Here is a 12,692-nt window from a genome sequence, read left to right on the forward strand (position 1 = left end):
ATAGTAAAGTTGATTAAAAGCAAAGCTAATTCCCCTAGCCCTGCTGATAGCTCTCTCTTGACCTGCAGTATGGAATTAATGGGTCAGGACTTGCTTTAGTAAAAAAAAAAAAAAAAGTGACTTTGCTGTATGAGGCATACTAGTAAGTAAAACATTTCTACTTCTTCAAAGGCCTCACCATTCCTTTATAGAAGAGAAGAAGGGGGCACAACCCAAAGCTATCATGAAAATTTTGGCTTTGCCAGGAGTCCAGACACAGGACATTGTGTTCATCAATTCACAGCTGCACACATGACCCTTCTGCCTCGACACTCAGAGAGCTTTTCCAGCAGGGGCAGGTACATAGGCAACAAGCTTTAGCAGAAGAAAAGTGTCTTTGGAGTGATGCCTGGGGTATTTTCAGCCTCAAATAGCCAAATCTAAGTCCTGCCTATGTGTCTTACTCTTCCTGCAGTCATGGCCTCCCACCTCTGCTTTCCTAGTTGAAGAAAAGACAGATGGAATACTGCCATGTAGGATTAAATCCATATTCTGATTCATTCTTTGCTGAGCAGGTTTAGTACTCGGATACCTTTTCTTCCATTTGGCTAACATCAAAACTTTTGTTTAACAAAACTTCCAGAAAAAAAAAGTAAAGAAAAAACTTAATGCTGTTATGTATATTGCTATGGCCAAATTCAAGCAGAATGGAGTGATCTTGCTTTTTAACATCTCTACTCAGAAGAATAGTAGATGATAATAATCGATAAGTCTGAAGGATCAAACAGTATATGTTGTATTTCCACAAAGTACAAAGCAAATAATTTACTTTCATTTCTCAAATAAAAAAAAACACCAAAACCCTAAACAACCACAAAACCAACCTTCAAAATCCAAGTTAGTAGGTGGAGTTCTAGATGAACCTATCATATTTAGAACATATTCTGAACCATTCAGATTAGATCTGAACATCAACCATTGGGGCAGAAAAAGCTATAAAATTTATCCCATTTCTCAACAGATATAAATTGTCTGAAAATTAAAATGGAAAAAAAACAGATAAGCAGCTCCACCCCCTTGAAAATTGCAAATGTAACTTAGGAATTTTTGTTGCAAAATAAAGCAAATACCAAAAAGGTATTGGGGAGATAATAAAACAATGGATTTACTTAGCCGGGAGATGTGGATTATTAATGATTAATGTATCTGGGATCTTCCTCCTTCAACAGTGGCACTTCAGCTGGGAAGGCAGAGCTAGAAGATACTCTGAGATAAAAAGGGGAGGAAACCAGGCTCTTTCGTTGATCAATTTAAAGAATTAGCCAAAAAATAAAACTTATGACCAAAGGAATATATGACATCAGTGGGAAACCACTAATCTACTTTTGACTGGTTTTTAGAGCCATAGTAAAAGCCCAGCAATCGGCTGCTGAGGAGGCTGCATTCACAAATGACAGTCCTTTGTCCCAAGTGCCTCTATATCAGAGGTCCAGGGATTCAGGTGGTGTCTGTTGTGAAAACCTAACAAATACCTGACAGACACCCCACTGCCTGAGATGAGTAATACCTCCTGGAACAGTGAAGACAGGGAGGCAAGGCTCATGTTTTTGCTCTGAACAACATCTCGGGGTATGTGGTATGAACGCTGGTGTTAATGAAAAGCCCAGGGATTTTCTTCCTCACACCATCACACCTGGGAAAAGCCACCCTCTCTTTCTGTGGCAGGCCTGCAAGTGATAATTTCCCAAAACCCATAGTGATGCAAATACAGCATTCAGTCCAGCACTCTGTTTGCAGAACCCCCAGGCAAGGTCTTTGGAAAGGAAGCATTACGGATTGGTTTCTGGAAAAAATGAATGAACAGTGTTATCTGTTGTTATGTCTTCTGAAGGAAGAGGAGCCCAATGGGCTGGTCAGTTGAGAAAGTAGCACCAAAATTGCAAATACTGACAGGCAGCTCTGAGGAGCAAGGCAGAGGGGGAAAACAAGGGAGGTAAATAGCAGTAAGGGCTCATCATACCTGTCTGATTGCTGCAGTAAACTGGAGAGAAAGAAATGTCATCAAGGGCAACATAACCTCCCTTGGCGCTATTGAAAGCAACTTCAAATATTACCTAGAAATTGTAATAAGTTGTTAATCATCTGCCATATAGTCAGGATTAATTTTGGTAGACATATTTGAAATACAGAATTCTGATTGGATGTACCAGACAGACTCCAGCACATCTCATACAGTGTGGCAAATTAAATTCTATCTCTTATTAGGGATATAAATCAAAGCCTGACCTTGGCACTAGATCACTGCTCACTCAAGGGCAAGGAAACAACAAAGGGAACATAGCTCTTCTGCTGTTTTATGAAGCACCACTTTTGAAGATGCATTAAGGCTTTTGCCATTGTATTATACAAAACCACTATTCACAATCATCAGTCTGTAGTGACTAGAGCTCCAATTTTATCTAGAATCTGTCTGGATCAAGAGTTAAAACCCCTCTGTGTTCATTACTCTGCTATTAAAATATTAAATTTTACAGTTTTCTGTAAGCATCCTCAGACATTGAAACCCATACTTGTCAGGGAAGATTTCCTGTAGAGAATTTATTTAAGAACCAGAAAAGCTATTGCTGAGTTTTGTTTACCTAAAAGATCAAACAGTGCTTGTATTTAGTTGTTCCCAGGGGACATAATTTCCTCAAGTAAGTGGAGGGCCATCTATAACTCTTGAGGAAGTGTCCTAAAATTTCTCTTAAGTATCAAAGCTCTGAGATACAGGAAAACTTTGAAAGCCAGTCCCAGGGACAAAGCAAGGAAATAAGAACAAATGCTTTCAGAATGAGATTCTTTTCAGTGAAAGCAATGCCTGTGATGTTTTGCCTGAGGGTGGGAGGCAAACTAGGAGAGCTAGTGAAAGAATCCTAAGCAACCTCCTTTACCTAGGTGAAAGAAAGAGGAAGGCCCTCTTGAAGCAACCAAAGAATTCATGAGTTAAGGTTTAATATTATTTCTATAAAATGATCTCTGAAATAATTACTGTGTTAAATTACATAGAAATTGCTTGAGCAGATTAAAGGCCTGTCTAGCCCAGTCTTTTTTTCCAGCAGAGAGAGCACCTAGAGAAAGAACTGAAGACAGGCCTTCAGTTCTTCTTCCTTTACATTATATTCCAGACGGATTCTTTCTTTCCCATTAATTTTTCTAATCAGTTTTTTAACTGATCTTAACAATGGTATCTACGCTATGATGAGGAAGAAAGTTCTATGGTTGTGTCATATATGAAAAGACCCTCTGTTCATTTTATTTTAAAACTGTTATATGGTAACTAAGAATTTGGAATAGCAATGTAAATTTTAAGAAACAGGGAACAGTTAATCTTCATGACTCTTAAGAACTTCTACTATATTCTACTTCCATCTTTTTTCAATAGAGGCTGAAAACTGTTATTTCATTAACATAACTTCTTCATACATTTAATTATCTGCATCTCCCTCTCGGACAATATTTTTAAATTTTTTAAAAATCTTTTCAAATCTTTGTTTAACTGAGAGAGCTGAAGTTGCATACCCTGCAGAACACAAGGTTTCCCTGTGCATTCACCCAGTGGTACAACATCCTGTGTTTTGTTATCTCTTCCCATATGGATAGTTTCCAACATTCTGGATGGATTTTTGAATGCCACCAGGAAATGAGAGGATATTTTCACAAACTAGGTGACAGTATTGCCAAGCTCTAAGTGATCATTAACTAATTTCCATCAATAGTGCTAGGAATGATTTTCCCCTTTTAGTTTGTATTTACTGAACCAGTAATTCACTTACCATTCTGTATGATGAAGCCTTATAAGAGTTGCCCTCCTTTCCCTTGAAGTCTGATAATTTAAATGGATGATCACTGACTTTATAAAGTGTTAAAGGGCTGTGTAATATCTCATGAAAATTAGCTTTACTCCTAATAATTTCTGGAAAACAGGCTTATGGTGAATTAGCAAATAACTTAGGTAGAATTAAAGCAAGTAGAATTTATTTGTATTCCATGAATTAGAAGTATATATGTATAGAGAGATATATGCGTGTATACATACTACATATATATGTGTAAAATATACATGCAAGTATATATGTGTATATAATAACTACTTCAGTCTTCTAAGTTTGGGGTACTTTTTAGAGAACATTAGGGAATAAAATACTCTTTTTTTTTCTGATAATCTTGAAAGTCATTATAATAACTATCAAGAGCTGTCTTTCATAAATAAGGACAATTGTACTCTTAGGACCCAAGTTTGGATTTTCTCTCAGGAACTTCAGGACCTAAGTAAGGTGGAGAATAGATCTCAATTTTTTTAAAATTTTTCTTATGCAGTATTTTTCTTATGTATTATTTTATAATACTCAGCATCCTCAAAAATGGATCATAGAGTCACAGAAATAGGGGACTGAGAGAACTTTGATATTATTCAGCAACTAAGAAGCCTTCCACCAGTCAAATTTTACAACTCCCTAGGTACTCTGATCAAACTACACCACCTGGCTTCAAAATCAAGCAGGGGTGTGGAAAGTGATCCGCATTTGACCTTTAGGCAAAGGAAATCATAGATCACCACCACAGAGCCATCTCTCAGGCACTGCTGGTCCCTGCCATGTTCCTGGCTTAGCCTGAGCTGGCACTCCTGTCTGAGGGAAGCTGGAAGTGCAGCTGGACTGTGCAGGAAGGATTGCTTTACCTCCATGGGATACGGCGCATTGAAGTCGACCTCTGCCAGTGCCCACTCTGCATTCAGTGCACTGTCTGTTCTCCAGATCTCTTCATAAAAGCCACTCATGTCTCTTAGGTAAACAGTAAAAACAATGCTGCTTTCCTGCTTGAGTTGATAATAAAAAGATAAGCAGCCAGATATTGGGGCTGTGGTCTTTGGTGAGATTAGCTGGGCCACTTCCTGAAAATGTTTGACATAGACAGAGTCCACATACATGTAGTGACCTAGAAGCAGAAAAAAACTTGGAATTAAGGACACTCTCTAAAGAACACTCAGGAAGTTTCAGCAGACAAACAGGGACTAGACATATACATCTATGACCTGGCCAACAATGGTTTCTTCCTAGAAAACTTTAAAAATTCTAAAAGGGTTTTTTTTGCTTTTTTTTCCTCCTATTGTTTGGCTGAGATACCATTGGCAAAATAGTCAGTCTCAGCTCTTTATTTTCTTAAGTCTTTATTATTATTAGAAGTTATACATGTATCTGTATTTGAAATGTAATAAACTCTAAATTTTGGGAGCCATTCATAAAAATGAAAAAATGTGCAGAAACTGTGTAAACTCCCTGCCTCTCAACAGCTCAGAATAGTATTTAGTCTCTCTCAAGTGCAACTTTTATTAAAGCAATCCAAGTAAATGAACAAGATTATTAGCCATGTGTTTTCTCATCTATTATACAGCAGTTCATTTAATATGTCAAGTTATGATCTAATAGCTTTTAGTCCTTACATGTCTGCTCAGTGTATCTAGGATTTGGTTTATAAATGTCTTATTTTTACTGCATGGACTGCAGTTTTTATGTAAAGTCCTTAAAGAAGACTTTTTGGAGATGTTAATGAACAGAAAAATGTATTCCATATGAGGAGAGCAACTTCCCATCATAAATATGAGCCAATATGACCGGCAGCATTTTCTAAGGGTATAGCTTCTAAAACTTGGATTATTTTTTATGCTATCTTAATTTAAACAGGACACATCCATGTTCACAAACATGCTGTGCATTGCAGTTTTCCTTCTTATGCACTCCCAGAAACACAGCATCAAACAGTATTTGATGAACAAAAAAATGGCTCTTCACAAGTAGAAAGCCTGGAGAAAATTGAAGAGTCAGACTGGTGGGGTACTTCAGCATGAACTGTGTGAGAACCACTAGATTAATTAGCACACAGCAGTCTCAGACCTTTAAGTGTCACTTCTCATTTCACTCTTCTGGAAGGAGGCAAAAGGACTTGCTTGGCTGTGGCTCTCCTCCAGGCTGCCCATGGCCAGGGACTGGAGACTTCAGCAATCCTTGCCTGCGAGGCTGTCGGCTTCACTTTTGTTCTGGGGTCTTAGCACATCTCAGAGCTTCACTACAATCTCCCTGGATGATGCAGCTTCACAGCCCAACTCTTGCAAAAAGAAGGCTCTTCCATGACTCTAAGTTTCTTGAGATCCTCTCAGTAAATGGTCAGCAGTGGGGGCTTGGTGTGAAATAGAAATGCTGTGGCTACAAGAAAACACATCCCTAACAGCTGGGAGCATTTCCTGTCACAGTACTTATTTAATAGGCTGATCCACTGTCTGCTGTTGGAGTTGTGGTGAGTTTAAACTTTCATCAAAATTTGACCAACATTTCAGTGACACAGAGGTGGAGTGACACTCTGTACTCAACTCACACAATTGTGAAATAAATAAAAAGGCACAGCGGCATGAGTTAAGGAAAGAGGATCAACCCTGCCTTTCATGAGATGTGATCCTTGCACTGCCACAAGCACCATGCCATCCAAGACACACTGTGTGCAGCCAGATGTTCTGACCATCACCTGCTGTGGTACTTTGTGCAAAGGTGAAGTTATCCCAAAACCCTTCTTCACAGCTGTGTAAAACCCCTTCACTAACTAAGGTATCCAGGACAATCATTTCCTATAAGGCAAGTGCAGAAATTCCAGTAATTGTTCCCAGCATTATGCCTCTGAGAGGCTGTACTAATGGCATTGCATTTTACTGAAAGAAACAAAACTTCTAAACAGGACAGTTTAACCCAAGATTCTCCAAACATGTTTATTAAAATATGCTTGGAAAACCTTAGTTTTCCTACTCAATTTTCTCAATAGCAATGGGAAAGGAAACCCCTGCCACATGTACAGAGCAGCAGAAGAATCTAAAACTTACTGTGGCCCATACATTTAGAATACACAGAAAGTTTTTCAGAAATTTTCCAGCTCTCACATCTAAAATTTTATCCTTCCCTCTGAGTAACTCATTGCTTTTGGATCCTAGAGTGTAACAGCCTTACTATACAGCTTACAGGCAATTTTGTGTAAATTTCTACAAAATCCCCCAAGCTCTTTCTAATCCCCTTTTTTTTCCCATAAATCACTCTTACCATCCCCACCCCAACCCCACAATGGAAAGAACTCACAAAATAATAACTCACAGTGTGAGAGTCATACATGAATCACAGACTCAGATTTTTCCACTATATTTCTGCTCCACATTTGTTGCTTACCCAGTGCACTGTTAAGTGTGTGGTCTTTGGGCAGGATAGACTGAGAATTCCGAATGTTCCCTCCACCAACAAACCAGTTAACGTTAGGATTCCAGCGGTTCATATAGCCACAGAGATGATTTTCTTCAAAGTCACATTCTGCAATTGCAGACAACACCAGATGAGTGCATCCATTCACATATGGCAGAGTAGATAATGCCTGTATTTATAGAACTGGACACAGCATTTAGGGACTCATAATAAATATCAATTTTTTTTTATTAATTTTGGATAAAATTTTAATTTCCATCCTCTTTGGACCAATCTGTCTTTTCATCATTTGCCAGAATAGAACTGCTGTAATTTAGAACCAAATAAAGCAGATTTAAATATACCACCCCTTGTAGTAAATAGCCAAAGCAGAACTTTCACTTGTAAATCAGGGATGGCCAGAAGCAAAGCAGGATAAGTATTTTGTAACAGTAATCCAACTACTTTGTCTCCTTCACAGAGCTAAAGAATTGTGACAACTTGGTTGGACTCCACCAGAGCTCTCCAGAAATGTGATGGTCTCATAGCCTCCTAGACACTGGAATTTTTGAACTTCATTAGCAGTTTCTAGCAAATGTCATAAGGAAATGGCAGTAAGTGTAAATACACATATCAGCAGAGGTTTTTTTTTCTGCAGCCTCAAGATGACACTGTAAGGAAGCCATGAGCAGGCAGAGAGCAGAAATAATCTTGCAGCTGTTATGTCTAGTATTTGAAATAGTGCAAAGCTTTTTTAAAATATAACAGCTGTTCCTGCTTAAAAAATAAATAGATTCCGAATTATATTGCTGTATATAATATGTGTGTGTGTGTATATATATATATATATATATCACAGAGATAGGTGAAAAAAACCCAACTTACTAGGTTATGCACTCTTAGCTTAAAAGTTATCAATATTGAATATGGCAGTGTCCTTTTCAATTAGGAAAAAGCCATTGTCTTTTTTTTAAAACCCAGACCTTCCATCCAGTTTTGAAACTGACAACAAGGCATTCTTTTCTCTGTGGAGAATATGAAGGTTGAGTGTACAGCACTTACCAATACAATATCCAGAAGTTATTTTGATTTCAAAAACTGCTATACTGGTGGATTTATCTTGTCCGATTTCACCTTCCAGTACAAGCTGCACAATATAAACCAAACTGTCAATTTTAGAATTTCATTAGTGCTTTGAATGCTTAAACAGGATAAACAGAGGAAAAAAATTAAATGTTTCCTGGGGAGCCAACATCCTTATAGTCAGGTGTGTTTTGCCAAAGAAGTTGGGCAGAATGCATTAAAGATGGAGCCAGTGTTCCTCTTCAACCACAGAAGACATGCTGAAGGACAGTGAGACAAGGCAAAAAATTCCCTCACTTCATTTAAGGGTATGGAATTCCATATTCCTCAGCTGTGGTTATGCAAGATGTTATTGTGAGTGATGCAACATTATGGTTTCTGGGTAGAAATACTCTTCTGTCAGCATTTGACTCCCTCCAGAAAGGCACAGAGGGCAGGAATAAGTGAGCACAGCTGCAGACCCAGGAGCAGGAGTCCCGTATCTGCCACGTGGCACCTCAACTCCGCTGGGATTCCAGGAGATGAGGCATCCTCCTGGCAGGGCTCAGCTGGCCCTGTGTCCCCTGAGCTGCTCCTGGGTGCTGGGCACAGAGGGCTCGGCTGACTTGTGCTGCCAGCCTTAGAAATGAAAGCCAAGAACGGGATCAAAATAAGTTTGCATATATTAAAAAAAAAAAAAAAGTTTGTGCAGCCCAACAGATGCACCAGAAAGCCTGTGGCATCTTCTAGAACTGGTCTTACCTTGTACTTCTTTGTGCTGTTGGTTAAATCTAAGCTAGCTATGAGCCAGCTGTCTGATGGCTCCTTGGCTGACCACAGCAAACGATCAAAGCTCTCTCCTTCCTGCCTCAGGTACAGGCTGAGCCTGGCAGGGGCAGGGGAGGCATCTGACGCTGTTGCTATCTGATAGATCAGTCTGACACAGCTCCACTCCTCGGAGTACAGGTCAGGGCTGGACAGCACTGCCTTCTCACCCTCGTAAGAGGTGTCCACTGAAATGTAATGTCCTGGGAACAGATACACACCAGAATAATAAATGTCAGGGGTTTCGCTTTTGCATCCCTGGAAAAGTACTAATTTAGGAAGGAATGGTAGTTCTGGGACTAGGTCAGGAGGCTGAGACTGCCACTCATCTGGTAAGCCACTTAACCTTTTGATATCCTACTGTGCTCACACAAATGCGACTTCATGTGTCTCCCACCATTTTTAAACACAATTTCTAAATTACTGGCAAATTTGAGATATTTTATCAGTGTAAAACAGATTATTAAGTAGTACCCTTTAGAACTGATAGCTGTAGATAGACAATTTGATTGACAAGACAATTTGCACACACAGAAATATTTTGCAGGAGTATTTAGCTGTTTTATAGATCAAAACTTTTATTTTCATGTACCTTTAAAAATAATACATAAAACAAGACACTGCAGCAAAAAACTTCCAAAGCACTTCTGGTTTCAAAGAATAAAACTAGAAAGACATTTCTAAGTAGTAAAATTAACATGTTCAAGACTGCTGATTCAAAAAATCGTGAAATGTAAAGCATCATTTAAACATACCAGCAGTCCAAGGTCATTTTAAAATTACTCTCTGGGGCACGGTCTAAAACAGCCTTCTATACAAAAATGAAATGCAATTAAATAAATGAAAATGAAATTTAGCAATGACAAGCTAAAAGTGCATGAGGAGGCAAAAAAAAGTGCAAAAGAAACAATGTGTAGAAAAATAAGACAACAGTAAATAAACTACAGTGAAGCATTAGGATGGTCGTGAAGGCTCTACTAGGACCTAAGATCAAAACCAAGGTCAGGAGAGTAAAATGGACTACAGGAGTTACAGAAACCTGAAATGCAATGCCAGAAACAAGTGATACAAATAATGAAAACTTAAAAATAAGTTTTTAAAACCCAAAATACCACAAAACAAACCAATAAGACAAACTAGGACACCCATGTCTGGAACGTCATCCCACAGACTACCAGGAAAATGATCCTTCTAACCTAGTGTCAATACATATTAGACAAAACCCATTTCTGATACTAATTCTCATCACCCAAGCTGCAAGTATGAGTTAAAAGTGCTGTCAGGGCCTGTGTCAAATTAGCCCTTTATCCAGCAGCACATCACACTTTCCAGAGAATATACTTATTCTTTAATCTCATCTCACTTGACCACAGAGCTTGTCAGTTTCCATGCATATGTGATACTTGGATAACTCAGAAATGTCAGCAGTCACACTGATATTAAATACATTGCTTGCCTTTGAGGCACAAAAATCCCCTCCCAAATTCTGCCTGAATCCTCCCACTCTACCAAGACACTCTGGGGTTGCTTCCCAGAAGCTCCCTTGTTGCCTTTTCAAAAAGTATTCTCTCAATGGAAAAAAAAAATCATCTGCATCATGGAGGGTCATCACACCCTCAAGCACAGGTATAGATCTGCTTTATGAGGTTCCCAAAGTCCTCTCCCATAGACCCCCAGGAAGATGCCAGGAGCAGATAATCACTCTGACAGCACCTGATTCTTTGGGAACTGCATGTTACAGCATCCCCCTGCATCTGCTCCTTTTGCCACCTGCAGACACAGTGCCCAGCAACCCATTTGTACTGCACACTCTGTTTAACTGAGGGAAGATAAATGATTGCTAGGAGATAGCTGCAGCCCTAAGCAGTGTAAGGGGCTGTGCAAATACAGAAAAGCTGCATTCTCTTTCCCTTTTTAGGGAATGGAATTTTTTTTTTGCCTCTTATCATAATTTCTCTTTATATCTACTGTCTGGTTTTAGTCTACTGGGGAAAGATACAAAATCACTGGTTAAGTACAAGTAACTTGTTACTGCAGCAGTATTTGAAAGAAAAATAAACACAGGAATAAATTTTTAAAAATAGGCACCTAATGTGTGTGCCAAATACTTAATCTGCCACTCCATAACATGGGAGTCCACAGCATCCACTTTCATGCATCTGTCCAGTTAGTTCACACAAGTTAGCACAGAGCATTTATCTGCATATAAGCATACACCTGGCCAAGGTACTCATGTTTATTCACAGGAAGGTAGAGGGAAATCACCAAGACTCCATCAGAAGTCAAATGCTTCTTGCACATCTGGTTTTAATTGATGTAATTGATAATATCCTATTCAGATGGAGAATCTATGTTTTCAGGCTAGCCTGAATATGGATCATTTTACTTACAAAGAAACCTACAATTCAGAATCCATGCCTGGCAATTTCAGTTTAGATTGCAGCTGTTTTTGTCTGTACTTCAAGAGAAACCTCACAGAAAACAGATACTTCTTATAATAGTAATTTTCTTTCTTTTTTCTTTTTTTTTTTTTTTTTCCAGAAACAAATAAGCATTGACATAGGAAGATACATTCACATGAAGACCTCAAATTACCAACCATGTGGCTTAAATGGCTGCCAGGTTTTAAAACTTAATTATATGTAGACTAAGGTTTCTTCTACAAAAATAGTGGTTTAAAAGAAAACCTCTTATAATTTCCCATCACAATGATTATGTCAGTGTAAATTTGATTCTGCTGTCTGTGTGTTGTGCACTTGCTTCCACTTTGTCTGATTCACCACAGGTATGAGTGCAAAGATCATGGACTCCCTTTTTAACTGGGGGTGGAGGTCGGTTGCTTTTTCTAAAAAGATTAATTTTACATATTCATTAAATCTCCAGAAACAGAGTGCTCTCACTCCCAACCTAATAATTTTAGCTTCTTTTGAAAATTTAGATGCATACTTGGCTCCACTGAAATCAATGTGAGCTTTATGTGTAAGTTTAAATGCTTTGCTAATCAGGATCAGGGAGCGTGGCACTTGGCAGTACCAAGCACAGAAAATGCCAACGTTAAATTTTTTCCAAATGAATGCCCGTATTGACTAAGTGGCCTTTACCCTAAACTGTGCTTCAGTGACAGCAATGGCATGCCACTGATGCAGAGAGGAAGGTCCCACACTGCAGACCTCAAGGACTGACACAGAGCAATTGTGAGAGCAAAGCCAGCCCAAGGGGGGGTTCCTTGGAGTAAAAAAGCAGACAACTTTCCACACTTGTTTGTGGGAGTAATAGAAGGCTGTTTCCCAGTCTGTGGAGAATCTGATGAATGCATAGTGGTGTAGCCTCTCAAAGATGTGACATGCAGCTTCATTTTGCAGTGAAGCTGCAACCCTCCTGCAAATGCCCATGACAGTTCATCGATAGCAGTCATTCAAGAGTTATCAAGAGAGGGCTACTCTTCAATATCACAGGAAGGCAGATGAGACTAGTCACAAAACTCAAGGAAAAGCCTGATGACACAGAAACACAAGCGTGCAATTCCAGCAATTACTTGATCAGGGGGTAGATGCAGCCCTAAGCAGTGTAAGA

General features: G+C 38.9%; 1 protein-coding gene across 2 annotated transcripts in view; it reads right to left on the reverse strand.

The window, feature by feature from the left end:
- MAMDC2 (MAM domain containing 2) overlaps positions 1-12,692 on the reverse strand; it is a 54,553-nt gene that overhangs the window by 17,372 nt on the left and 24,489 nt on the right. For both annotated transcript variants that reach the window (XM_079331472.1, XM_079331473.1), the window contains exons 3-7: positions 9,057-9,322; positions 8,295-8,379; positions 7,224-7,361; positions 4,700-4,956; positions 2,000-2,093 (exon numbers count right to left, since the gene is read on the reverse strand). In XM_079331472.1, the coding sequence (XP_079187598.1) occupies positions 2,000-2,093; positions 4,700-4,956; positions 7,224-7,361; positions 8,295-8,379; positions 9,057-9,322 (840 nt within the window). The remainder of the gene's footprint in view (positions 1-1,999; positions 2,094-4,699; positions 4,957-7,223; positions 7,362-8,294; positions 8,380-9,056; positions 9,323-12,692) is intronic.

This window comes from Erithacus rubecula (assembly GCF_903797595.1).
Source record: "Erithacus rubecula genome assembly, contig: SUPER_Z_unloc_4, whole genome shotgun sequence".
In the NCBI taxonomy this organism is placed as follows: domain Eukaryota; kingdom Metazoa; phylum Chordata; class Aves; order Passeriformes; family Muscicapidae; genus Erithacus; species Erithacus rubecula.